Genomic DNA, 27,227 nt, shown 5'->3' with positions numbered 1-27,227 from the left:
GCTCCAACCCCACATAACCCAGCAGCTTTCCTGTCTAAAAGGGCACCTGTGGGTGAAGTCCCTGGAGTCCAGGCCAATCGCACTGCCCAGCCGGCTGGGCCCAGATGTGGACCGCCGGCCTCTCGGCTCACCTGGCCCGTCCCTGCTCACGTGGGAGGAAGGGCGCTCCTGTGGATGTGCCTGCTCCTTCCTGACTGTGGTGCTCTCAGTTCTGGCCCTTTCTGCCCAAGGAGGCGGGGTCCCTCCTGTCAGGTCTCCAGAACCCTCGCCTTCAGTTCCCGCGTGGTGTCCAGGGAGCTCAGAGGCAGTCAGTGAGCAGCTAGTCCTGCCTGGGGCTCCCAGGCTGAGACCACCTGTGTCCCCACCATCCCGGCTCCACACCAACTACTGCTTCTGCCCGTCCCTCCATCCAGCCAGTTTCGAGAGAATCCTGTCTTATTCCCCTCTCCCTCCCCGCCTCAGGGTCCCTGGATCTCAGGTGCGGGGACTGCTCAAGTCCCCCAGCGCAGGGGAAGAGGTCACCGTGGGGGAGCTCAGGCAGTCCTCCCACGCCGCTGGCACAAACTTAAAATACGCCTGCTAATGGCGGAATTCCCACCACCAGAGCACTCCAGAGGGAGGAGGCAAGAAGCTCTCCATTTGGGGCCTGAAAGGAAATACCTGGGAGCAGGGAGGAGGCTGCCGGGTAAGCCGCAGCTCGTGGTACGTTCCCCCCTCTGCCTGGGGTCTCACGCCTCCGTTCACACTCACTCTCAGAAGTCAGCGGGGAGTACCGTTCGCAACTCAGCTGTCAGAAACCTCACAGGTGACTACAGGTGGCAGAAAGCGTTTTATTTCTGCAGAGCAGAAGCAGCGTTTACTGGTTTCGGAATCTGGGCTGCAGCTGCCCTGAGGGTCCACTTGAATCCCTTCTGGACACCGGTCTCCAGTTAAATGAATAAGCAAGGCCACCACCCGAGTGGGCAAAGCTCCCCCTTGCTCCCTGAGGGTTCTCCAGTGAACCTGGCTCCGGAGAGAGCTCTGACAGTGTGCCTTCCACGACATCCAGCTGGAGATGGGACTTGAGGACAGTTCAGGGACAGGCTTCCTTTCCATCACAGCCTCCGAGCCTTCCTGGGGCGGCAGCCGTTGTGCGGGATGGGGGTGTTGTCTGTGATTGAGATCACTTCCAGGCCCCCCATGGTGAGTCCCTTGATGGCAGACTGCAAAGAGAAGGCAGCAGAATGCTATGGTCCCAGACACGATGGCCCAGCACGTGCAGGCAGGGCTTGGAGGGAGGGGATGGAAGCTCTGCTCCCTACGGTCCTGACTGTCTTCTCTCCCCACGGACTCCCAACCAAACCCCGTCACTGTGTCCTTGCGGCTGTCCCTTTCTCCAGGAGCACCTGTCACTTCCTACCTTGTGCTTTATGATCTGAAAGCTGGGACCACCTGTAAACCCCAACACACCTTAAGCATTACCCTTTGTAATGTACTCTGCCTGGAATGTCCCCTCCCTCCCTGCACACCTAGCTAATGCCTTGCTGTTCTTGGAAAATCAGTATGGATGTCACCTCTTTGAGGATATACCCAGTGGGCTCCCAGCACCCTGGGCATGAGCTTTACCAGCTGGACCCACCGGTCTGTACTGGGGTACCCACTGTGACAGCCCCACGGAGTACCTTCCCATGCCCAGTGCCTGGCACGCCGTAAGCATCTGATGAATTAGACTCGGTGACCTGGGCTTGCTTCTGAGAAGCTCAGTGGGTTAGAAGATCAGACAGAAACTCAAGCAGTCCTGGAATTCGAGGAGAGGGTTCTTCCCCTCTCCTGACTCTATGCCCAAGCCGTTTCTCTCACTAAGGAAGTGCACATGCCGCAGAGCCTGCCGGCCACTTACCAGGCGCCCTGGGCCCAGGCCCTTCACCACCACTCGGATGTGGGTCACGCCCTTGCCTGCAGCTTTCTGGAGAGGAGGAGCAAGTGGTTAGTGCTGGGGGAAAAGGCACCCACATATGTAACCAGACAGCAAACACAGAAGGCAGCAAAGGACAGATGATCGCGATGCAGGGCAGACACCAGCTGAGCGCGGAATGGGAACGTGTCCAACACTAGATTTACAGCCGCCTGTGTCCCCTGTTAACCCAGAGCAGCACTGCCACCTGATGGAGATTCCTGAACATCGCTCACATTTTTCTCAGTAAAGGCAGAATTTTAAGACCTCGCTTAAATAACCCACTTAAAATCCGTTACCATTAAAAAAAAAAAAAAAAAAAAAAGCGTTACTGTTTTAAATTACTGAAAATTTTAAGTGTTGCCATTTCAAATTTTCTTTCTTGATTATAAAAGTAGTTCATTACAGAAGGTCTGGAAAACACACAGAAGCCACTGTTAAGACTGACATTTTAAGTGTATACAATCCATACTATATTTTGATGATCATTAATATACAGCAAATAATATTTTGGGGCATCGGGCTTTGTTTGAAGGCCAAGGTTCTCCTTCAGGAAGTACTTCTAGTTTGGCAGAGCAGAGCCTCCGTAAGGTGGGCTGCATGGCAGACCGTACACAGGCCAGGGCCCCAGACCTATGACTCAAAGCAAGTCTCGCTCTGGACCTTCCTTGGCTCTCAAAGACACGGGTAATACTGAGCGTCTTGAGGATTTAAGGTAATGAACGTAAACTGTCTGATGTACAGCAGATGATCAATAACTATACTAAAATTTGTAGCTACTGCCAATTTGCTTCTAGAAAGGTCTGAACAGCTCACAGTGAAATCGGTATCACATGAGAGAAAGAGAGAGACAGACCTCTTCAGACTGCACAGGGTTGGAGTAGCGAACAGGAGTTGTCAGACACCACTGCTTCTGAACGACGTCGAGGAGAATCTTCCTCATGGCGATGAGCCAGGCAGAAAACAGGACACACCGCAGAGCGAGCCAGAAAGAACACACACTTACCACCGCGGCAGCTATGCCTGCTGTTTGTGCGGCGATGCCCGTGGCCTTCTTGGCATTCCGGAATCCCTCTGTGCCACAGGAAGTGCGGGCGAGGGGCTGGTGAGCGGCGGAGACCACCTGGATCTGTGTGCTGGGGAGGCAGGGAGAGCGCAGGACATAACGACTGGTCAGGGCAGTTAGAGCACTAAGCCGGCCCTCGCAAGCCCAAGTGAGAAAGGTAAAAGCCCTCGCTCAGCTGCTTTCCCTTTAAGCTTCTCCGATGAATGCCTTTTGAGCTCCTACAGGAGGTGTCAAAAAAGGTCAGAAACACCCCCTAAGCCTAATCAAAAACAGACTCATCATATCATCTGAGGACCGCTCCGTTATGGACTGCATGCTTGTGTCCCCCCAAAAGTCATGTCACTGGGAGATGAGTAGGTGACAGGGCTGATGGGGCCCCAGAGAGCTCCCTCGCCCCTTCCATCATGAGAGGACACAACGCGAAGCCGGTCCCCTGAAACTCAGAGGAATTCTCACCAGAACCCCCCCATGCTGGCTCCTTGCGCCCAGCTTCCAGAACTGTGAGGAATCTATGTCCGTTGTTTAAGCCCCCCGTTTGTGGTATTTTGCTTTAGGGGTCTGAGCTAGGACAAGCTGCAGAATCCGGAGTGGTTAAATGTCAACCCAGAAGAAGGCTGGCATGTTTTCCTCCTGGTGTCTTCCCTGTGGCTGGTGTTTAAATTAGATTTGATACCCGTGTCGGGCTTTTTTTCCCAAGAAGTTAGATGTTTCACATCAGGTCATTAAAAAAAATAAGGCTTTCATTAGAGAAAGTTTCAAATATACCCAAAAATGAAGAGAAGAGGATATGAACACCCATGGACCCATCACCCAGCTTCAGGAACCATTAGCTCCGATCCAATTTAGTCTCATCTATGAACTCTGTTTCCACTCCCTTCTTCCCCCACAACGGGTTGTTTTGAAGCAAATCCCAGACACATCATTTCATCAGGAAGTATTTCAGTACACATTTCTAAAAGATGAGGACTTAAAAAAATCCCATAAAACCATTCTCATACCTAAAAAAAGTGAGCAATAGTTGCTATTGGGTCATTTTAATGCTAATGACACTCTGTTCCACGATCAAAAAGCTTTTTTTAAGTGAAACCCCAACTGACTTCAAGAAATACTTAGATATGTTCATCATTTCCCCTTGGCCAATGTCCCTCTATCTTCTGGTCTAGGAGCTCCCTGCGGACTCCCGGTAAAGAGGGAGGTGGAGAAACAGCTCCGGGGAGGCCGGTGAGTGGTCCCGGGTCCAGACCATCGGCTTGTTGGCCTGGCTACTACTGCCCTTTCCCCCTGGCAGGGCTTCCAGGTTTTCTGTGCTGAATAAAGCACAGGAGAACTGCTTGTCCCCGACACTTCAGTAGAGACACGTGGGGTGGGCCATCGGCGCTTATACAGAGCGTGCTTCCCTGTGTCCTTATCAGTCTGAGAAGGGAAGAAAAAGAAACCCAGTTTCTCTCATTTCAAGCTTATCACATGAATGCTGGACAAATCCTACGGCATCTCAGCTGTGCACACGCCATCCCCGACCCACAGTCCCCTGTACAGTTCTCTGAATCGCTTCCTGGGCAGGCTGAGCCCAGCTCGCAGTGGGGGCTGATCTGCAAAGTTGTCCCTGCGGTCAACAAGGTTTCTGTTGCCAACACGCAGCTGGGAAGGCCCCGACACTCATCTGGAAGTCACACGTTAAATCACGACTCTGCGTAGCCCTTCGAAGTTGGAGGTCAGGGCACAGTCGCCCAAAGTCGCTTCCAAGGGATGATACTTACCTGCAGATTTACATTTTGGTGAGTTTGTCAGTAAATCATAGACTCTGAAGCCATCTGTCTCACGTGTATCTCACGCATCCTCTGTTCCCCAGTATCCATAACACTTAACACACGCACCCTAATAACCGCTCTCTCTGACTTCAGAGAACCAGGAAATACAAGTCCTAAGGCAGGCTGAGAAAGCTTAACACTAGGATCTGTCCAACCTAGTTCACGTTTGCATGAAATCTAAAGAAATTTTATAAAGGCAGAGGTGGTTTCCCAAAATAAGGAGGAGGGGCGCTGGGGGACCCCTACATCAACATTAACATGCAGAACGTGGCCCCCTGGGCTTGCCCTCCCCCACGAAGGGGAAAGAAGCCCCCCGAGATCTTCCCAGGTGCTCCTTCCTCTTACTTGTTGTAGGATGCTTTGATGTGTGCGATTGGGATCTCCTCGAATTTCTTCCCTGCCCACCTCAGAGGGCTCTCCTGTCCTGGAACTGGAGGGTAAATGCTGTAATTAAAGAAACACTTTAGGTAAATCCCAATTTTTTTTTTAAAAGATTTTATTTATTTATTTGACAGAGATCACAAGTAGGCAGAGAGGCAGGCAGAGAAAGAGGAGGAAGCAGGCTCCCTGCCGAGCAGAGAGCCTGATGTGGGGCTCGATCCCAGGACCCTGGGATCATGACCTGAGCCAAAGGCAGAGGCTTTAACCCATTGAGCCACCGAGGTGCCCCAATCCCGATTTTTTTTAAGTCAGTGAAAACCAACAGCCCTGGACCCCGGACCTGCTCCCGGGGTTGCTGTCCCCAGTCCATCTGGTGCTACTGCTGTTCCCACGAACCACTGGGCTGAGGCAGTCTTTCCTCGAGTGTCGACTATGGACACACCTAGTAACTTTCCGCTAGGAGAAAAAGGGCATTTAATCCACCCTCCCTACCTTCCTGTGTCCCTTCTGGGACATTCAGATCACTGTTTTCATTTCTCTATGGGCCACTCTTTCTGCGACTAAAAAAATAAAAAAATAAAGTCAAACCTCTATTTCTGGTTTCAGATGATAGCTTGACTATTTTATAAAAAAGGACAAAATAATTTTAATAATATTTGTAGTATCATTACTATAAAAAAAAAAATCCTGTATCCCCCATGATAGAAGTCAACAAGTCTTTTCTGTAAAGGGCCAGATAGTAAATATGTTAGGGTTTGCTAGCCACGGAGTCTTTGTTGCAACTAGGCAGTTCTGCCTCAAGTGCAAAGACAGCCAGAGACAACAGTAAATTAATGGGTGTGACTATTTTGACTATGTTTCAGTAAAACGGTATTTACAAAAAACCAGGCACCTAGACCAGGAGCATTCCGTGTTGGCTGAACGGCAGAATCTCATGGTTCTGATGCTCAATCCTGATGCCTCACTTCTGGACGGGGTCCGAGAATCTATTCCTAAAATATCCCCAGTGAACCAGATGCGAACCCAGGGTTGAGAACACTGATCTAGACATTATGTTGAGTTCAAGATCTTTCTCTGTCTCGGTCTCATCTGTCCTCTGGCTACCTCTAGGTCAGTACTCTAGGTCAGTGTGCAGGTGGAGAAACTGAGGCACAAATAGGAGAACAGGGTCAGCAAGGGAAGCCAGACTTTGTGCCTAGGAGATCTGCCTCCGTTCAAAGCCCAGTCTGCCATGCTGTGCTTCCTTGTACTCAAACACAGCGTTGTCCTTCAACATTCCAGACACGAGTAAGCCTGCTGTCGCGTCCTGCCTATATGCATGGACCAGACCCGTGTTTGCGCTTCCCCACACCTCCTGAAATTCAACAGACTGCGGTTCAGAAAATATTATAAGAATGCTATCCTGGTGCCGAGCCCCACCTGCTTTCCTAGAGATGTTTTTCCAAAAACAAAACAGAAAATACCCAAATGGTCTTCAAGAGTTACAAGTGTGTTCCTCCCTGCTGGGCCTGATGTAGAGATGATGGGGCCCTGAGCAGGCTGCTGGCTTTTCAACCTACAAGCCAAGATGGAGAGCGGCTGAGGCTCGGAGAGGACATCAGTTCCCCACGGATCACTTCCCTCCTGACTCGGGGTCCGAGAACTAAGCCTACTAAAGTGTGACCATACTAATATCATGCCTTCATATACAGTAAGGGTTTCGAACTCGGGAGGATTTGGAACTTGAACCACTTAACTGAAGGCACAGACAAGATCAGGCCTTGAAACCGAGCAGGTTCAAGGACAAATGAGCGAGTGGTTCCCCGAAGGGAAGCCCAGACAAAGGAAAGACAAAGCCGTGCGGGTCTGCTGCCTTTTCATACCCGTTCTCACAGGCAGGAAAACGGAAGGGCTGAGCACTGAAAACAGTCTCTGCTCTCTGCTGCTGAAGGGCTGGAAGGGAAGGCTGATTTCTACCGCAAGCAGCTCAGGGCACGGGAGGGAGGGCGACCACCCTGAACGACCCCTGACAGTGCGCCAGACGCTGGGACCTGGGCCAGGTCTGCTGTAGTTCCACTTCCAGATAAAGAAAGCCTGGCCGCACAGTCTGCAGCCCACTTTCTAATTGTGACTAGAGACGATTGTTTAACAATGCAAATAAATGTAGAAAAATGCGGCGATGAGAGCTCCTGGCTCACCACTCCGGTCATAATGAGACGTGTGGCTTCCACAAGATCCTTCCAACTGTATGCGTTGTTTCTTGACCTCCTTTTCTCCAGTGATCCTGTGTCCTCTATCCTGGCCTGCTGCTTCCTCCTGTGGTCATACCTGGCCTTTGTCATTGCCGGGTCTGCAACCTCCTCACGACCTTGGTTTTAAGCAGCACACTCAGGCCACCTACCTTCAGACACACCCATGGGACCCCTACTCCAGGAATCCTTCCCAGCCCACCGACCCTCCTGTTGGCTCACTTGCCCTCCCCACCCCCAGGCCCTCACTTCTCTCCTGGCCTCCAGTAAATTTCATAACCAATCACTATTGTCGCTCCCTTGCAGACCCCCTCCGTCCTCTGCCTCCTCTTATTTCATCGTACCTTCCTGGCAAACCCTAACCCTGGCTGAATCCATCCCTCCAGCCACGCCAAGCCTGGGCATGCTTCTATGCAGCTGGCTAGAGAAAAATCCACGCCAGTGGCGACTGGTCTCTCTACATATCATTGTTTCTCAACTTCAGCACTACTGACATGTTGGGCAAGATAATTCTTGGTGGTGAGGGGCTGGCCTGTGCCTTGTGGGGTGTTCAGCAGCATTCTTGGCCTCTACCCACTAGTTGTCCCTCCACTGCCCTGCATTGTAACAACCAAAAATGCCTGCAGATCTTGCTAGAAGTCCTCTTGGAAGCCAAACTGCCCCAGCTGAGAACTACTGCTTTATCTTAATGACTTCTGACATCAAGTGGGCCCTCAGCACTGTACGCATGTCCCCAATTCAATCATCCTTCCAGTCTCCTGGATGACTACTTTATGCCTTCCTTTGTCCCCTGAAGCCTCTACCTCCTTCCTGTTTCCTCACGGCCAGCTGATGACCTTCGCAGAGAAATACAAGCAATCAGTTTCTCCCAGCTTCCACTACCAAACATCTGTGCCCACAATCTTTGCCTTCTCTCCTCTTGTGATGTTCCACCTGCGTTTGCCTCTCAAGGACATCACTCCAGCGATGTTTCCACCCCGTATCATTCCCATCAGCAAAACATGTCCTCAACTCCCCAACCTAAAAACAAACAAAACCTTCTTTATCTCAAAGCCTCCCTGAGCTATTACCCATTTCTCTATTCCCTCTCAAAGAACTGACTACACTTGATATTTCTTTCTGTCTTCTATTCTCCTTGAACCCACCCTAATCAGACTGTAGCCCTATTATTCTGCCAGAAATGCTCTAGGCAAGGTCATCGACCAACTCACTATGTTAAATCCAATGAGCAGTTCCATCATCAGCCCGGTAACTTCTCATAAAACATCTGACACAGCTGATCTCTCCAGCCTTGAACTACATTGAAAAAAAAAAAAAAAAAAATCCCTCTCAGTTTTCTTACTACCTCTCAGGAATTTCCTTCTTTGTCTCTTTTGAGGATTCCCCTGGTCTCCTAAATTTCTAAATGTTAGAGGGTTCTAGGCTTCAGTCCTTGGACCGCTCCTCTTGATCTACACTTCCTGTCTCGATGATCTTGTACAGTCTTGTGGTTTTAAGCGTCATCTGTATGATGAATCAAATGTATGTCTCTAGCCCCAATCAGTCCCCTGAACCCCATTTCCAAAAGCCGACACTGTACCTCCACTGGATGTTAACTAAGCAAAGCCAAGTTCTTGCAGCCTCCCCCATCTTAGGAAATGTCAACTCCACCTTTCCAGCTGCTTAGGCCAAAAATTTTAGTGTTCCTTCCTTCCTCTCTTTTTCTCACACCTTACATGAACACATCCTGTTGGTCCCACTTTCTGTATGTCCTACACGGAAAGCTGTCATCCTGGTCCAGGCCACCATCATTTCCTGCCTGGACTGTTTCAAATATCTAACTGCTTAGAAGATGTCTCCCAGCTTCCATCCTTCCTTCTCTGCACTGTGATCTCGACACGGTGGCCACAGGGACTCTTTAAAATGAAGCAACATCATTTCAAGTCTCTATTCAAAATTCTCCAACGGCTTTCCATCTCACTCAGAGTCAAAGCTGGAGTCCTCACGAGGTCCTACGAGCCGGAACAGGTGCAGCCCCAGGTGTCGGCTGCACGACTCCTCCCCATCCCCTCCTGTACTCCACGCTCACTCCACGCTGACCTCGCTATTCCTCCCAAACACTAGACAGACACACTCTCACCATCTGTCATACCCTCACGTTTTACATGTTTTCTCTTCACTGCCCCCTAACCACTAGAATTTAAGTTCTACAGGGGCAGAGTTTTGGGGGTGTATGGTCACTGATGTGTCCCTAATGCCTTAAACAGTGCCTGACATTGTTGAATGACCCCAACAGGATCTTAGCTTGAATTGTTTCAGCAGCTCCCCACTGTCTATCGTGGGAAGAGTCTGAAGGCGGCACTGTTACAGATAAGACCCTCAGCCTTCCGATTCCTTCTTTTGCTGGCCTCATCTGCCATCAGGCACACACCTGAATATACCATGTGCTTTCACACTGCATGCCTTTACACAGAGTATTAGCTTTGCCTAAAATTATGCCTTTCATGTTGATCAGCTTAACTCCCGTTCAATTCAGTTCTTAGCTCTCCATTATCTTCCTGGCAGTCTTGCCTGACTTCCTCAGGAGTGAGACACTCAGTCCTTCATACTTCCTAGCAACCAGTTCTTACTCCAGCACACTACGGACCAGATTATGCTGAAAATGCTTGCATGACTGTCTTCCTCTGTAGCCTGTGACCTACTCGTGGGCCAAGAATGATCTTTTGTATTTGTACTCCCAGCACCTAGCACATTATCTGGCACCAAACAGGTTTTCAGTAAACATTTGTTGAATGAATGCGAATGAACATAGGGGTAGCAGCACTGATGGAAAGCAAGGGGCCAGTCCCTAGGGGTGAGCACAAAACCACCCTGCCCCAACTCAATAATCTACACCACAGTGTAGCACCCCCTGCTCCCCCAACTCCCATTTTATATCCAAGGCGCAGGGAAGGTTGTTAGTCTGCCGTGACACCCCTCTCAGAGGGAAAAAGGTGATATTTACTATACACCTCCGACATTAACTCATTCATTCATCTAACTGTTCACAGAGCGCCCACTTTGTGCCAGGGCTCATCTCATTTGATCCTCGCAAACCTTCTCGGCATCCTCTCCATTTGTAGACGAGAAAGCTGGGGCTCAGAAGCTAATCTGCATTAGGGTCTCAAAGACGTCAAGGGCAGAGTTGGGAAGTCACTGGTTGTCGGGCTCCGGACCGCGGTGCCGGTTTCCCGCGGGCCGGGCTTAAGAGGCCCTCACCTGAAGCTGCTGCGGCTCGGAGCCCGATCCGCCGCCTTCTCCTCAACCTCCTGCTTGGCCGCCGCGTCTTGCAGCTGCTGGGCGCCGGTGTGGATGGTGGAGGCTGGCGCCCCGGCCACGACCCTGCGGGGGGGGAAAGCTCGGTGAGGTCCAGGCGGCTCAGGGACACACGCAGGAGCGCAATCGCGGGGATGGCCGTGCGTTCGGGGAGGAGGTGGTGATCATTCTTACCTGGGCGTCGGTGGCCAACCCCAAGACCGCAGGAGCCAAGACCCCGTCTTTCGTACCACCTGCATGACTTGGATTGACCCCCGTCAGCTTCCGTCCGCGGCGACCTCGGAGGTTGGCGCAGCTGGAGCGGCACCAGCACCTCGAGTGCTCGAGGGGGGGGGCTACAAGGAAAATCATCTCATTCCGCTCCTTGAGGTCCATTAAAGATTCTTTATTCCCATTTAAATGCTCTGCAATAATTGTCGTTTCGAGTGCTAACTGGGAGTTTTTTCCCTTTCCCCTAAACTTCTTCGCCTACCCCTCCATATTGGAGTGGTTCGTTCTGGTAGTTCCCGGGACAGAACTCTTCCGCCTGCCGCTCCCGCGCTGCCTTGTGGGAGCATGGGATTGGCCCAGGATCCCGCAGGGAGCCGCGGTACATTGTGGGAGGGCAGAAGAATGGCGGCGCCCATAAGGCAATCTCTGTTTGGGGTGGCGAAGGGCTGGTGGCGGTTCGAGGGGCTCTGGGCCGGTAGCCTGGGTTCTCGCAGCCTAGCCCTTGCGGCTGCACCCTCGATCAGCGGGTCTCCATGGCGTCTTTTGGGCGCGGTGTGCCTGCAGCGGCCACCGCTGGTCTCGAAGCCGCTGACCCCATTGCAGGAAGAGATGGCGGCTCTACTACAGCAGGTAAGATTGAAGTGCGGCTAGCGGCTTCAAGGTGCAGTTGGGGAACCAAGAGAAGCACCGTGGGCCAGGGTTCGATCCCGTCTCCGGCACCAGTCTCAGTGACCTTGGGGAAGTCACTTCACCTCTCTGAACTTCAGCGTACTCAACCTGCGCAATGGTATCTACCTTACTGGGTTGGTTTGGTACATAGAAGGTGTTCAGTAAAAGTTTGTTTTCACTGGGATTCTTTGTTGTCGCGCCAGGCCGCTCTTTAGAGTTGCTTTTCTTTCTCACTGAATATGGTAGGTACACGGTGCTGAACAAGACGGCTTAGTTCCTATCGCAGGTAGTCTGAATGTCTGAAATTTAGAGTCTGATGTGTAGTGTTTTAGGAGAATATAATGGGCACACATATAAGATGACTGTGATAAAGTCTGTGTGTGAGGGGCAAGTGAGGAAACAGGGGCAAATACTCAATGTGAGGGCTGTGAGGGGCTTAAATCCCCATAGAGGGTGATTGAAGGTTGTTTCCTTAGAATCTGAGATGTTTTTTGTGTTGGCTGCTGGGAGCTCCAAACTTCACTTCCTGCTTTTTACTTGACTCATTAACTTATTCTGCAAATAGTTGATTAATTATTTTATAGATAATCATTTATCGCCTATTTTGTATAGATACTGTGCTGAGTGCTAGGGACCAGTAGGACAGATAAGCCGTTGGTTCTCAGAGTGTTCAGTCTAGTGGAGGTGGGCGGGTCAATAACCAAATAATCACATGACTGTATAACTGCAGACCCTGGTAAGTGTAATAAAGGAAAACACAGGGTACAATAAAAGATTTTAACCGGGACATCTAATTTGATTTTGTGGCTGGTGTCAAAGAAAGTGGTACTTAAATTGAAATCTGAAGGATGAGTAGCAATCTCCTAGGAGAAGAGCATGAGGGAAAACATTCTAGGAAGAGGGAACAGCATCTGTAAAGTCCCTGAGGCAGGAGAGTCTGGTGAGATCAAGGGCTGACAGGGCTGGAGTGTGGTTAAGTGGGCAGGCGGTGCCTGTCCCAGTTCTCTGTTCTTTGTAGCAGCTTGCCCTCCAATCACATTCTAACATTTTAGCAAATGTAACTCAAGCCCAAAGTGCAGATGACTGTTTTTCTTTCTTTTTATTTTCCTGTGGTGTTTTAATTGTATGTCTGGTTATGCTGGGTGGTATGTCAAGTGTGCTATAGCTCTGTTTTCTATTCTTGCCTGTTTTTTATTTTGTTTTGTTTTCGTTTTTTCTTTTTTTTGTCCTTTTAATTTTCTCAGATTGAAGTAGAGAGAAGTTTGTATTCAGACCATGAGCTTCGTGCTTTAGATGAAGCCCAGCAACTGGCAAAGAAGAAAGCTGACTTGTATGATGAAGAAGGAGATGAACAGAATGTACTGCTGGCGCAGGATTTGGAAGATGCTTGGGAGCAGAAGTTCCTACAGTTCAAACCTGGAGCTCGTATAACAGGTTTGTGGTCTTTTTAGGCCAGCAAGAGAAAAGGAAAAAGGGGGTATTTCGGTTCTCAAAGGACATTTGCTTAGCCTCTGCTTTGTATTTTAAGTAGCAAATGGTTGCAAAGCTTTGGGTGGGAGAAAAATATAAAGTCTTTTCCCTGTTCCTCATTTCCAGCTGAATATAATTTTTAAAGGCCAGTGCTATTTTTGAGTGGGAGGTAAGGGTGTTGGGATAACCTATTCTTTCTCAGTTAAACTTCATGAATGTATCTGAGTTTACTTCCTAGTGTGGGGGTGAGAGTGGGGGGAAAATCAAGCCTTTTCCGCTAGTTTTCTGTGTGTCATCTGAAATTTCTCCCAAAGCAGAGGATTGAGTTCTCTTATCTCAGATGAAGATCGAAGAACAGAGAAAGTGGGGCCAAGTTAAGTCAGTAATAGTGTCAAAATGAGTGAAGTCGTAGTGTTTGAAGTAGTTTGGGTATAGTTTCTTTTCCAAAGGCTCAAAGTACCTGCACAAGGTAGTGCTCTTCAAAGGAGAAGTTCAGCTTTTGGTCTTCTCTTCTTTCATTGTAGTTTTCTTAAGATTGTGAGACTCTACCCCAAAACAGGTTTGAATTAGAGAGATGGGTCAGGGTTGTAATTTGCTTTTAAGATGGTAAAGGTTGTAGCTCTACCTTAAAGGAAGACTGTAAAACTGTTCTCCTTGGTTCTGGAAGATCACAGTCTTTTTGTCTTCTCTGATCCTCTTTTGTTCATAGAAGCCGATAAAAAGAATGACCGAACTTCACTGCATCGGAAGCTAGACAGGAACCTTGTTCTGTTGGTCAAAGAGAAGCTTGGAGACCAGGATGTTTGGATGCTTCCCCAGGCAGAGTGGCAGCCCGGGGAGACCCTCCGAGGAACAGCGGAACGAACCCTGGCCACGCTCTCAGGTGAGTTCTCTGCCTCTCTCCGAACCTCACAAGACTGCTTTCACACTCAGCCGTGGAATTTGCAGACCGGCTTGTGATGACGGCTGGAAGGATTGGAGGTGGCTCTTAATGGGAACTTTGATATCTATAAAAATTTCACCTAGAAAAAATTTTAGGTCAGGTGAGAATCTTTGTCCCACTGAGATTTTTAAATTTTCTTTTTTCTTTCTTTCTTTCTAATACAGCACATGGGTCTTATTGATGGTAGAAAAAATAATTCTTTCATTATAAAAAATAGGTGTTTTTTGAACTCTGTATTTTTTTTCCCATCCTTTGTGTGACTTGAGCCCCGCCCCCGCCCCCGCCCCACTTAATCTACTTTTTCATTCACCAAGTAATAATATCCACCACAGCGGCTGCTGCTTCTGAAAGGAAAGCGGGAGGTCTGTCAATAGGTTTTGATCTGGAAGTTGTAGTCAGTGGCTCCTTTCTACAGGAAGACTCTGCTTGGTCTTCGTTCCAAGCCCGGGGACGTTGGTGAAGCTGCTGGATCGGTTGAAGTGATCCTCTTGTTGGGCCTTTACCTCCTGTGCAGAACTGAAGAGTGTGGTTTTAGGTCCTTCCTCTTCCCGTGCCTCTCTTTGAGCAGGTCACTGCGGCTTGGGGGCCCTTCGTGGCTGCCTCACTGAGCAGCGGCTGTCGTACCTGAAGGATGGAGAGCTTCAGTTTCTGCTCAGTCAGCCGTGTCTTCCCCACAAAGTACAGAACTTTCATTTCCAGGTTTCCACAGTTTTGCGTATTCCATAGGAATAGATCATTCTAGTACCTTTTCCGGTTTAATTGGCCCACATCTTCCCTTGAGCCCGTGATTGTGAGATATTTCACTGTCATGGTAGCCATCGCGGGTCCTGCTGACTCCATGGGTCCTACTTACCTTCCCATTAGTGGCATTTCTGTCTCTGGCAGAACTAACCGTTCAGACAGGATTCCCAACCATCAGTATTTACAGTAAAATGTTTTTCAGTTTCTGCACCACTGAAAGCTTCGTTATTTATTGTTTGTAAAAATGATCATGATTTGCTGTTTGGTTTTATCTTTTCTCACGTTTTTGATTACTTTAATCTATGGATTATTTGAGGAAGTGGATTTTATTTCACCTCTGCATAGGATGGATCTTTTCCCGATCTGCTCTGCATAGAGTTACCCATTTTTTTTTTTTTTAAAAGCAACATACTGTACTGAGAACTTGAAAGTGTGTTTTGTTCTTTCATATGTGGAATATGACCCGTCACTCCTGATTTCTCTTTAGCCCATACTTCAGATGCTAAAGAAGGACTTGGTGTCTCAGAACATCTCTGTCTAGGTAATCCACTGCCTTCTCAAACTGATTTTGAATTTTGAGTCTCTCTTTGAAAAGGAGGACATTTTTCATTTCTTGGCTGTCTGGTGTCATTTTGAGGAAGACATCTTGGTGACTCAGTATTTGACACTCTGTTACCCCTGATAAAGCTCTTTCTGCTCTGATTTAGGTTCTGCCCCAGGGCCCAGCGTGGGCAGCCAACTGGAAGGTGCCTCCTAGACTTTCTATGAAAGAGGCTTATTTGCTTCTCTTCAAATGGTTGGCTTGAGGGGCAAGTATTCAGTTCAGCACACACCTTGGGGTCTGCCACAGTACTGTCCGGGGAGGTAGGCTGGCAGGCGCCATCCCCATGCTCTCCCTGTCCCTTGCTGAGATTGAAAAGTCAGCGTGTGCTGTCACAGTTGACAGTCCTGCCGCTCGCAGCCTGTGCCTCTTCTTGTACCCGCGGCCTTGCTTACTGGCCTGACAACGCATTTACCCAACTAGAAACCTCAGGATCCCGTGACCTCATTCTGACATCCTGAAGTTCTCAAGTCCCTCCTGGTCGGTTCTAAATATTTCTTTTTTTATTCCCATAGCATTAGTTATCACCCTTTTGCCAGATTAGGTTTTCTCATCCTTGGCACTGTTGACATGTGGGGCCAGGTAATTCTTTGTGGGGGCGGCTCTGCGCATGTGGGAGGCCGGCTGCGTCTCCGGCCTGTGCCCACTAGGTAGCAGTGGCGCTGGCCCATCTCCACTCCCCCTAGCGTAACAACCAAAATTGTCCCTAGGCATTGCCAGATTCTGCCTGGGAAGTGAAGTCACAGTGCCTGAGAACCACGGCGCTGGACCTTTGAAGTAGGCGCCAAATAAGTTCCCTTTTGCCTTCATGTCCTGCCCCTCAGCGCTGCCAGAGTGAGTTTTCAGACACATTCCCTGTCGTGTCTCTGCCTAAAGGGTTTCCCATAGAAGTTCAGGCTTTCGAGCACGGCCTACAAATCCATTTGCTCTGGTCCTGAGCTTGCCAGTCTTCCGTCTGGCCACACACTGACGTATAGTCTGAGTTCAACCAAGCAGACCTTCTGCATTCCTCCAGTCATGCGGTCGTTCGTGCGTTTCTTTTGTGGCGTGCTGGCCTCTGACGGGAACGGTTTGCTCCTCCTTGGTCTGACGACTCCGTTTTGAAGACTCAGCTTGTACGTTATACATTCTGTGCTGGAACCTTCTCCAAGCCTCCAGGTAGACAGAGCTACTCCTCCCTCTAGGTTCTCGTAGCATTTGTGTGTGCGTTTATTCACCTTCTGCAACGAACGTTTACTCTGAGCCTCCCATGTGCTGGACACCGTCAGGCAGTGGGGTCACAGATGAACAGGACGCCGCCCTTGCTCCGTGGGACCTCATGTTCCAGGGAAGAACACCTCTTTCACTGACTGCAGTGCCCAGTAATCGGTGTATGGCACATTTCTCCTCCCAGCTAGAATTCTGACTCCCTTGAAGGTCCAGACGACATCTGTTCCTCCCCATCATCCCAGCTCTCCGCAAAGTGCCTGGCTCACAGTAGGTGCTCGCGGAATGTTTATCGGACATGTAGATTTGGCAGGATCAATGCTGCTCCGTTGGCCTGTCACCAGCACAAGCGCCTGCTAACAAAGCAGCAGCCGCTGTGTGCCCCCTTGCTCCTTGCCCACAGGGGCCTGTGTGGCCTGTGAGAGCGGGAGCGAGACAGGATGGAATGGGTGGGGACCTGCCCCGTGCTCCCGTGGCCTCTGCTGTCCCCCAGGAGGTGGCGTCTGGGTTTCTCACCGGGATCACTGTTCAGATGCTCAGCTTCCCTCACACACGATGGACACTCCGCTGTCCCTTCCGTTTGCCATGTGGAAAGGGTTTCTACCGCAGAACCCAATGTCCTTGTAATGTTCCCGCTGTAATAAATAGATGTGAAAGGAAAGCTACGAAAGAGATTTTGACATTAAACAGGAGCATAACAAATAAAATGTGTTCGTTTATTGCGGAATTATTAAAATGGCACATAATAGAAAATAATTAAAATGGCAAAGAAGAACTCAAGAAATGTAAAAAATGTGTATATGTACATCTGTGTGTGTGTGTGTGTGTGTGTGTTAGAGTCCATTTATTTCCTCCCCGTTGGCACCTCTCTAAGTCCTGCAAGACGGAATTCCTCGAGGTGGGATTAATGGTCAAGGAGGGACACATTGACGTTTTCCACGGGTCTTGCCCACTTGTCCTGCAGAATGTGCCTACCCTTGGGCATTCAGGAGGGGCATAGAGAAGTGCACATTTGTCTCGACCCCACCGACACATGAACGATTCTTTTTAATTTTTGCCTGTCCAAGTCAAAATGATCTCTTTTGGATTCGCATTTTCCTGATTGTTAGTGAGATTGACCATATTGTCATGTGTTTATTGGCCACGTGTATTACTTCGTGATTCTTTTCTCAGTTTGTAATGAACTGTTCCTTTTTTCATCTTGATTTAACTATATTTTAATAGAGAAGAAATAGAGAAGAAAAATAGATAATAGAAAAAATAGAAAAATAGAAAAAATTTTCCACATAATAAAAAAAATGGGAAAACAGAAAAATATTCAGTGAAATAAGTGGAAAATTCAGGAAAGTATAAAGAAACTTGCCAGTGTAATTCCACCACTCACAGATACCCCTGCTGGCATTTTGTGTTGTAGGTGAGCTCGCATATCAGTTCCTCCTCTGATGCCAATAGTAGTTTTGCTTCGGTTCTGTTTTTGTTTTTGTTAGTATTGAGAGAAGCAGTTCGTTATATATGGTTAAAAAAAACTATCAATATTAGTGTTTAGCGAATGTAAGATAGGGCGAGAAGTGATTTTCCTGTTTCAGAGGCGTCCTTCATTAACAGTTTCTGGTGTATTCTTTTATTTTTTTATTCATTTAATTTTGGGGGTATATATATATATATTTTTTTTTTTCCTCTTTTTTTGGTATATCTTATTAAAAATTACAAGCACATACATAGTTCATCTGGTTTTTCTCCCCCATATGGAGCCCGGTTATATACCTTTGTTTCTCTTCTGTGCGGCATTTCAGCATCTCTCTGTATCAGCGTGTGAAGCCTTACCTTAACGCTTTCTAACCCCAGCATAGATCTCATAATATGCGTGTGCTGCAGTTCACCTGTCTGTTGCTTTTACAAATACGATGTAATGAGCGTCCTTGTGTACTCAGCTTACACAGGCAGAGAAACGTATCTGGGAGGCTCAGGTTCTAGAAGCAGAGTCGCTGGTCGAAAGGGTTCGCAGAATTAAAACTGGTGACTCTTGCCGAAGAGGGTGGTTCACGCTAACCTCTCCCCCCGTGATGGTGCTTGTCCTTGACAAGCAGAGGACAGCTCAGAGTTTTGGGACTTCAGTAATAATGATATGTCTGAATCTATTTTTTTAAAATTGTTAATAAGATTGAGCATCTTTTCATGAGTTTATAGGTCAGTGGTGTTTATTTTTTTGTGAACTGTAGGTTCATATGCTTAGTTCACTTTTCTTTTAGAAAGTTTTCCTTCTAAAACTTTTTCCTCATTGATTTCTCGTACTTACACCTGAACACACTCTTCCTTTGTGCAGTGTGTTGAAAATATTTTTCTTAATGTGCCGTTTTGTCTTTGACTTCTTATGCTGCGTTTTTCCTTGTAGAAAGATTTAGTTTTATGTAAATAAACACTTTTTTCTCTTACTAGTTTTAAAAATTTTGTGTCTCGGGATGCCTGGGTGGCTCAGTTGGTTGGACGACTGCCTTCGGCTCAGGGCGTGATCCTGGAGTCCCGGGATCGAGTCCCACATCGGGCTCCCAGCTCCATGGGGAGTCTGCTTCGCTCTCTGACCTTCTCCCCTCTCATGCTCTCTCTCACTGTCTCTCTCTCTCAAATAAATAAATAAAATCTTTAAAAAAAAAAAAATTTGTGTCTTGGTGAGGGCTTTCCCTCTCAAAAACGATACAGAGAGTATCCCACATTTTTTCTAGTACTCTTTTAGGTGTTTTCTTTTTTTTCCCTTTAATGAAAAATTTGAAAATATAAAGAAATTCAGAAAGTATTAAACATCCATGAAGCCATCATCTGGAATACTCAGCCTTTTTATGAAAGTGAAATTTCTGTTGTTCCGTCTTTGATCCGTGTGGTATCCGTTCGGAAGTGAGGACCGAGGTGGGTGGAGTCCAGCTTTATTTTTCCTGTTTAGCAGGCGGCTTCCCAAATGCTGGACTGATCTGTCCTTCCCCCTTCCTTTGAAATGGCTTGGTCGTGGTTAACCCTTTGTTACAGATTCTAGATAACATCCAACCATCTGTCTTTGTCTTTTAACTTTGGTTATGATGTTTTCACCCCCACGGAAGTCAAATTGGGTCCTTTTTATGCTTTTCAAGTGACAGTCCCCATGAAAGGCTAATGAGCTTTGCTTTACAGATACTGAGCGTCTTGGTCCTTCATCAGCAGACCGACGCCGGTGGCTGGTGGCCGGGCTGAGTCTAGAAGCTTGGGGCTCTGACTCCAGCTAGTGGTCTCTGAACAGCATTGCTGACTTCATCCCGAGAACGGTAACTTCACACACCGGATGGACCCAGTGAATGTGGAGCCCGTGAGCCCATGGACGGAGAGGCGGAGAGCCTCCTCAGGAACAACCCTTGTCCTCACTCTCCGGGATTGCTTTACCTCAGGCAGGAAATGGCTCTCAGACCCCCGCTGACTGGGGGAGCCGGAGTAAACAGGTGGGTCCATCCTCATCTTCCCTGTTCACCTCTCCCCTTCAGAAAACAAGCTGGAAGCCAAGTTCCTGGGAAATGCCCCCTGTGGCCACTACAAGTTCAAGTTCCCTCAAGCAATGCGGACAGAGAGTAGCCTTGGGGCCAAAGTATTCTTCTTCAAAGCACTGCTAGTAACTGGAGACTTCTCCCAGACCAGGAAGAAGGGCCAGCACGTCTGGGTCTGTAAGGAGGAGCTGGGCGACTATTTGAAACCCAAGTACCTGGCCCAGGTTAGGAGATTTCTCTTGGACCTCTGATGGGTGGTGCGGCCTGTGGACATTACGTGCTTGTCCCGTCTTTGTAGGGAACAGCACGCAGCCAACTAAATGCAGAGAAATAAACGAGTTTATCATCGTGTGGGTCTCGGCTGATTTGTTCTTTTTTTTTTTTTAAAGATTTTATTTATTTGACAGGCAGAGATCATAGGTAGGCAGAGAGGCAGCCAGAGAGAGAGGAAGGGAAGCAGGCTCCCTGCTGAGCAGAAAGCCCGCTGCGGGGCTCTATCCCAGGACCCTGGGATAATGACCTGAGCCGAAGGCAGAGGCTTTAACCCACTGAGCCACGCAGGCGCCCCGGGCTGATTTGTTCTTTAAGGATGACTGGCTTTTCCCTGTGCAGAGAGAGCTGTCTCTTAGGGTGTCTTTCCTTTGTTCCAAGCTGATAGTTGAGTGTTGCATTGCTTCACAGTGAATCAGCTTCCTGGCTGCAGAAAGAGAGAACTGAAGGAAATGAATTGACCTCCTAAAAGCCCTGAGTTCTGTGAAAGCTCCTAGACTCATGCAAAGAAACTAGTTCTATGTAGTTCCTTAGTCATGAACCATTTTGTATTTTCCTTCCTTTGTAGTTGACATGAAAGTGTATCAGCCTAGCCTAGGAAATAATTTCTTCCTTTTTTCATCTCTTTATTTTTTTTAAAAAAATATTTTATTTTTATGAGAGAAAGTGAGCGAGAGCATGCACACCAAAGGGGGGGGCGTTGTGGAGGGAGAGGGAGAAGCAGATTGCCCTCTGAGCAGGGACCCCTGTGTGGGCTCCGTCCCAGGACCCCGAGATCATGACCTGAGCCAAAGACAGTTGCTTAAGTGACTGAGCCACCTGGTGCTTCCTTTTCTTCTTCTTTCTTTTTTTTCTTTTTAAGCATTTAGTCCTATCTGTTTTGAAACAGTTGTGTGAGGTAAGCAGGGTCCGATTGTCCTCTCCATTTTACAAATGGGGGAATCACAGCCAGATGGGACTTGGCTAAGAGTCTTACATCACTCATGGTACAGGAGGAGAAGGCTGATTTCTCGCTTCTGGGCTGCGGCTCTTGATCCCTCCCTGTGTTGCTGGAGTCCTCACTGGTCCCAGTGCCTGGCGCGGAAGGCACGCAGGGAACGTTTGCTAAAAGAGTGGAAGGGAGCGAGAGTCTCAGGCCTGCCTCCGTCTGCGTCTTTGCTGGATGGTGGTTCCGGCAGCACGGCTGCGTCCTGGATCCCAGCTTCCTGGTTGCCACTCAGCTGGCCTATGTGATGGAAGCCGGTGAAATGGAATTTCTGTTTCTGCTTCAGAAGTAGCCTTGTGTTCTCACTCAGGGTCGGGGAAGTTGCTTTCTGTGATCAAAATGGAGGTTCCTGGTCCCGATACACCCTGCTTCCCCTGTACCTGCTCATTGCAGAGGGGGGACGTCCCCGAGCTGACGCTTGCTGATTTCACGGGCAGTCGGGCTGCCCTGGGAATGAAACATGGGTCCGAGGAGACGGCAGACATAGGACCAGGGGTACGTTTCTCTTTCTGCGTTTCGGATGAGTCGTAGATATGAACTATAGTGCGTATTCGCCTCAAGGACCTCCGGTCTAGAAGAGAAGGAATCATCAGAGTGAGGTGGAGACCGTTTTCAAGACTGTGATATTGTGATACATAGTAAGAAATATATATTTATATTTAGTCTCTGCACAAAACTCCTAAAACCTGTGGAATTTCCTGTGCTGAGAGCAATCAGGGTGTCTTGTGTTACGTTAACAAGGTGAGTTTTAGAAGGCCCCTTGGTAACCTAAGGATTGGGGCTGGGTGCCAGGGAAGCCAACCTTGACTCAAGGACTCAAGTCCAACCCCCTGATTTGGGAAGGAAGAGGCTAAAGATTGAGTTCAATCACCAGTGGCCAGTGATGGAATCAGTCTTGCCATGAAATGAAGCCTTCATAAAAATCCAAAAGGATGGGTGTTCCGAGAGTTTCTGGAGTTGGTGACCCCTTGGAGATGTGCGGAGAGTATGACGCTCCAAGACCGCATGGAAGCTCTGCACCCCTACCCCCACCTCCCACTTTGCCCTGTGGATCACTTCCACCTGGCTGTTCCTGAGTCAGGTCCTTTTATAATAACCTAGTATTCTAGAAAGTAATAAGTTTCTCTGAGTTCTGTGAGCCATTCTAGCAAAGTAACTGAACCCTAGTTGGAGGGGGGTTGTGGTTCTTGGAACTTCCGATGGAGCCTCTTGTTCAGAAGCACAGGTTCCTGGACAGGTGATTGGCTTCTGATGGGTTGGGGGCGCAGGGTGTGGGGGTGTGTGTCTTGTAGGACTGAGCCCTAAACTTGTTGGATGTGAGGCTCTCTCCAGGTAGATGGTGCCAGGATTGAGCTGAATTACAGGACAGCCAGCTAGTGTCTGAGAATTTCTTTGTGTGTGGGAAGAATTCACACACTGGAATTGGTACCAGAATCTTAATGACTGTTTTTAAGATGCTTTGGGTATAAAGTTGTTTCTTTAATGGGAAATAACATATATAATTGGTAAAGAGAGAAATGGTGTCAGGATAACCAGAAATTAAGTTAGTTCCTGTAACATTTTCCCCAGAACATTAATATTTTGAAGTGGTCAGGGACCGGATTAAATTACCTTAAGATAAAAAGCCGCACATTTTATAGAAGTGACTTTCTTTATTACGAATAGTGGCTGGTTTAGTAGCTTCAAAAATCACTATTAGCGTCTCCACTGTGTTAGGCTGTCTAGGGAAATGGAGTGGAAAGACAGATGCTGGGAAGGCACCGCCCTCCCCTTTGTTTTACAGAATTGATGAAGAAGGTCCCTTCCTGGATCACGTTTTTTATTTTGATAGAACTAGTCTCTGCATGTCAGGAAGAAGCGTGAGCCCCAGGAGTAGAGGCACAAGGGCCAGTGCGCATGGCCAGTGGGAGCTTAGCTGCATTTCCGTCGTTGGGCTTGGTTCTGTTTTATTTGTGCTTTGGCCTCAAAATCCCATAGTTTCTGTGTGGTCGGCCCTAACCCCCTTTTCCCAGAAGCCTTGCTATTTTTGGAGTGTGATTTTACAGAACGCAATCTTGTTTGGCATTATGGTCAAAATGACTGAATATTGCTGAATGCCAGCCCGAATCTTCCACTGGCTGCCAAACATGACCAAGAACTTGTTTCTAGTGTATCCTCTGGGAGAAGATCACCAGGAACCAAGAGGTGATGTTCTCTGTGTTTCAGGGGATGGGCACCTTCCAAGAAAATGGTGGGAGGAAGAAAGAGGAAGTTGTGGAAGGTGGGAATTAGGAGTTGCGGTTTGGGGTATGCTGGTGCACCCTCAGAAGAAAATGCCAGTGTCTCTGTGTGTGTCTGTGTGTGTGTGTGTGTAAGACACGTAAAACAGACTACCCAGCTCACTAGAAGCCTCCTCTCAAAGTTTAGCTCTCTCCTGGTCCTTGTCTTCCCAAGTGACTTCTAGTCACTTCTATTTTTTTACCTTTGCTGGTACTATGGAAAAAAACACTACCATTCTTTCGGACTTGTTTTCCTGGTAACTTCGCCGCAAGAGCACCTGCTGGTGTGCCTTTTCTGTACCAAGTACATGCTTCTAGACTTAGCACTTTACAGGACAATGAGTTCTTTGGCTCCCACACCTAAAACCTCCAGATCCTAGGGAACAGCCTGCCTCAGTGGCCACACTTTAAAAAAAATCCCCCTGAGCACTGAACTTGGGAATCAGGAAACCTGGGTTTGAATTTGTTTTATGACCTTGGGCAAGTGTCAGCCGAGAAGGCATTCACTGAAAATGGAAGCAAACGGGAGTTTTGGTTGGGCATTTAGTTCTGCTATTTGGGATGCCCGGTCCCAGGCCAAAACCTCACCGCGCATCCTAAGGAAGACAAGGAAGGGGCTGAGCGGAAAAAGGCCAAAGGTGGCAAGGACCGCTCTCATTCAGGGCCTCTATGCAAATCGGGGATGGAAACTAGGTTAATGCAAATGAGGGATTGAATTGGCTCTTTTCAAAGTGAAGAATGGAAATGATTCAGGGGTGGTGAGTAAGGGAAGTCCTGGCCCAAGGCTTGTAGCTGGGAAGAAATTTCTAGTTCTCCGCTGAGGGATGAGGCGGGCCCAAGTTCCTCCACCCTTGTGGCCTCCCAACCCTATTTTATTATATATATATATATATATATATTTATTTAAAATTTTTTTTCTTAAGATTTTATTTATTTATTTGACAGAGAGAGATCACAAGTAGACGGAGAGGCAGGCAGAGAGAGAGAGAGAGAGAGAGAGAAGCAGGCTCCCTGCTGAGCAGAGAGCCCGCTGCGGGACTCCATCCCAGGACCCTGAGATCATGACCTGAGCCGAAGGCAGTGGCTTAACCCACTGAGCCACCCAAGGCGCCCTATATATTTATTTTTAAAATTTATTTATTTTTTTCAGCGTAACAGTATTCATTGTTTTTGCACCACACCCAGTGCTCCATGCAATCTGTGCCCTCTCTAATACCTACCACCTTGTTCCCCCAACCACCCCCCTCCCAGTCGCTTCAAAACCCTCAGGTTGTTTTTCAGAGTCCATAGTCTCTCATGGTTCACCTCCCCTTCCAATTTCCCTCAACTCCCTTCTCCTATTTTATTTATTTATTTATTTTTAAAGATTTTACTCATTTTATTTGACAGAGAGAGAGATCACAAGTAGGCAGAGAGGCAGGCAGAGACAGAGGGGGAAGCAGGCTCCCTGCTGAGCAGAAAGCCCGATGCGGGGGCTCGATCCCAGGACCCCCGATGCGGGGGCTCGATCCCAGGACCCTGAGATCATGACCTGAGCGGAAGGCAGCGGCTTAATCCACTGAGCCACCCAGGTGCCCTCCCTTCTCCTATTTTAAAAGACAGGCTCTAGGCAGTGGGTTGAGCCTCTCACTCTCACCCCTTGATTTTGGGTCCGGTCATGATCTCAGGGGTTGTGGGATGGAGCCCCGCCTGGTGCTCTGTGCTCAGTACTAAGTCTGCTTCTCCCTTTCCCTTTGTTTCTCCTGCCCCCATCCCCGTGTGCATGCCTGCTCTCGCGGGCTCGCTCTCTCTCTCTCGCAAATAAATGAAATCTTCAGAGAAATAAAAGACATTCTCTGAACTAGGCTTGCTCGCTCCATCCTGAAATCTTTTACACAAGTTACTCGTACTGTCCCTATTGGCTGAGCAGAGAAACAGTGCTAGGACCCCTGCCCACAGCATACGTTTCTATCTAAACCAGTAGGGCAGGCAGCATTAGTTCTAGTTTATGGAGGAGAAAACAGAGGTTAGTTAACTTGCTTAGGGTGACACTGTAAGGTGTGGGGTCAGCGTTTGAACTCAGATCTGTGCACAAAGCCAGTTCTTAAGTTTTAATTTTACCTTCCTCACCTGTAAGAGGAAGATGATCGTCTTTCTCCCGTGATGTGATCATTTAGTGAGAATACCTCACACTGCGCGTGGCTTGTTGTGAACACTGAGCAGATGTTTGCCCCTTCCAACATATTAGGCTCCTGACTTCTCCCGAACCCACCTGGATCATCCTCACCTTTTCCAGGTGAAACCTTGTGGCAACCAAGCCTTTTTGACCTACCTGGACAGGGACATGGGAAATCGTAGATGAATGGATTCCAGCAGCCCACTTCAAAATGGATAAGCAGGGTGGCAGGTCAGTCCCCTAACCACATCCGGCTGGGTGAGCACGCCAGCCCTGTCCTACGCGGGCCTGGCAATCCAGAGCCGTTGGTAGGCTCTGGCCAGTGGAGTACTAACACTGGAATGGACTCGTGGACCCATTTACTACCCTGGAAGGGGGAAAAGCAGAGCTAAAAGGTCAGCGACCCAATTATTAAGAGTTCACAGATTACTAAGCTGCAATCACACACAGCAAGATAAAGGCTGTTTGCCTAAAATCTTGGGGCAGCCTCTGTCCCCCCTTCTCTGCTGTATTTCCTAGAAGGCTGGATGATAGCCAGTCCCTGTGGGCTATCAGGCACCCCTCACCTGCCTTGGAATGTTTGTGCTGAGGCCCATGAAAGGGAAGGGGGGACTTGCTCTTCTTGCTTCCAGGAGAGATGTCCAGAATACACAGGCTCAGAGGTGGGTCCAGGCAGCTGAGTCACTGCCTCAGCTGAGGTCCTGGCACTGCGGGTTACAGATGGCCAGGGAGGGCATTACTAGTCCAGAGCAAGGAATAGGTGCGTGTGCATGTACGCTCACTGCCAGCTCTCCTGACCCAAGTCATCCTCAGATGGGCCAGAGGAGCCAGCAGCAGGCTTGGCTGAGATTTGGAAGTACAGACACAACATTAACTGCCGAAGAATCAGGCCCGGAGTAGCTTGTGGGTGGCGGGAGAAGGGACTGAGGAGCAGGGCGAGACCCCCGAGGTTCTCCTTTGGTCCAGCAGGGGGAAAACGGCCCTAAACAGTCAGACAGGGACCGTGGAGGAGAGCAGGACCGGTACATGCTGGGACTACAGGGTTCGGGTCCTCCAGGACACCGGACACCGCTAGGTCAGGAACACTTGGGGTAGACTGGGCTGAGAAGAGAGGAACACCCCCCGCCAGCAGCCTGGGGGTGGGGTGGAGAGGGCTGAGGTGGGGCTTCAGGATCCCGGTGGGTTGGATCTTATGCATGAGTACCACAAGGTGGCAGAATTTGCTTGACAACCACTTTGTTTCTTGCAATCTCACAGCGTCTGGCCTTCGGCCACCGCCTTGGAGAGATTCCCTGCTTAGGCTCTGCAGAACCCCCAGTGCCACGTCCCCTGGGGTCAAGGGGCAGCCTGAGCCGATGTGCCACCGGCCAGCACAGGTGTGGGCCATGTTCACATCCTCTGCTTCACCTGGTTCTCCGGGAAGCCCTACACAGCGGCTTGTATTTGCCCCACGTTTTGGCCAACAGACAAGTTCGGGGAAGTAAAGGGACGAAGGCCTCATAGATT

The 27,227-nt window shown here is 48.8% G+C and overlaps 2 protein-coding genes across 7 annotated transcripts; one reads left to right on the top strand and one right to left on the bottom strand.

Annotated features, from left to right (window-relative positions):
- Nucleotides 1-810: 810 nt before the first annotated feature.
- Nucleotides 811-11,194, bottom strand: MRPS11 (mitochondrial ribosomal protein S11). The gene is made up of 6 exons (XM_044230775.1): nucleotides 10,885-11,194; nucleotides 10,654-10,776; nucleotides 5,153-5,251; nucleotides 2,940-3,069; nucleotides 1,880-1,945; nucleotides 811-1,202 (listed from the first exon to the last, which is right to left on the bottom strand). The coding sequence occupies exons 1-6, from the start codon at nucleotides 10,947-10,949 to the stop codon at nucleotides 1,095-1,097; spliced, it is 591 nt and encodes a 196-aa protein (XP_044086710.1). The 5' UTR covers nucleotides 10,950-11,194; the 3' UTR covers nucleotides 811-1,094.
- Nucleotides 11,195-11,304: 110 nt separating this feature from the next.
- Nucleotides 11,305-20,404, top strand: MRPL46 (mitochondrial ribosomal protein L46). 6 transcript variants are annotated; one of them, XM_044230228.1, is made up of 4 exons: nucleotides 11,305-11,550; nucleotides 12,834-13,023; nucleotides 13,769-13,942; nucleotides 20,054-20,404. In XM_044230228.1, the coding sequence occupies exons 1-4, from the start codon at nucleotides 11,323-11,325 to the stop codon at nucleotides 20,302-20,304; spliced, it is 843 nt and encodes a 280-aa protein (XP_044086163.1). In that variant the 5' UTR covers nucleotides 11,305-11,322; the 3' UTR covers nucleotides 20,305-20,404. The 6 variants fall into 6 exon arrangements, with proteins under 6 accessions (XP_044086163.1, XP_044086166.1, XP_044086164.1 ...); XM_044230231.1 differs by lacking the exon at nucleotides 20,054-20,404 and adding an exon at nucleotides 19,710-20,045; XM_044230229.1 differs by lacking the exon at nucleotides 20,054-20,404 and adding an exon at nucleotides 16,529-17,032.
- The last annotated feature ends 6,823 nt before the right edge of the window (nucleotides 20,405-27,227 follow it).

Source organism: Neovison vison, chromosome 13 (assembly GCF_020171115.1).
Source record: "Neovison vison isolate M4711 chromosome 13, ASM_NN_V1, whole genome shotgun sequence".
Classification (NCBI taxonomy): domain Eukaryota; kingdom Metazoa; phylum Chordata; class Mammalia; order Carnivora; family Mustelidae; genus Neogale; species Neogale vison.
The sequence above is the reverse complement of the archived record's forward strand: the minus strand, read 5'-3'. Positions and strand labels throughout refer to the sequence as shown.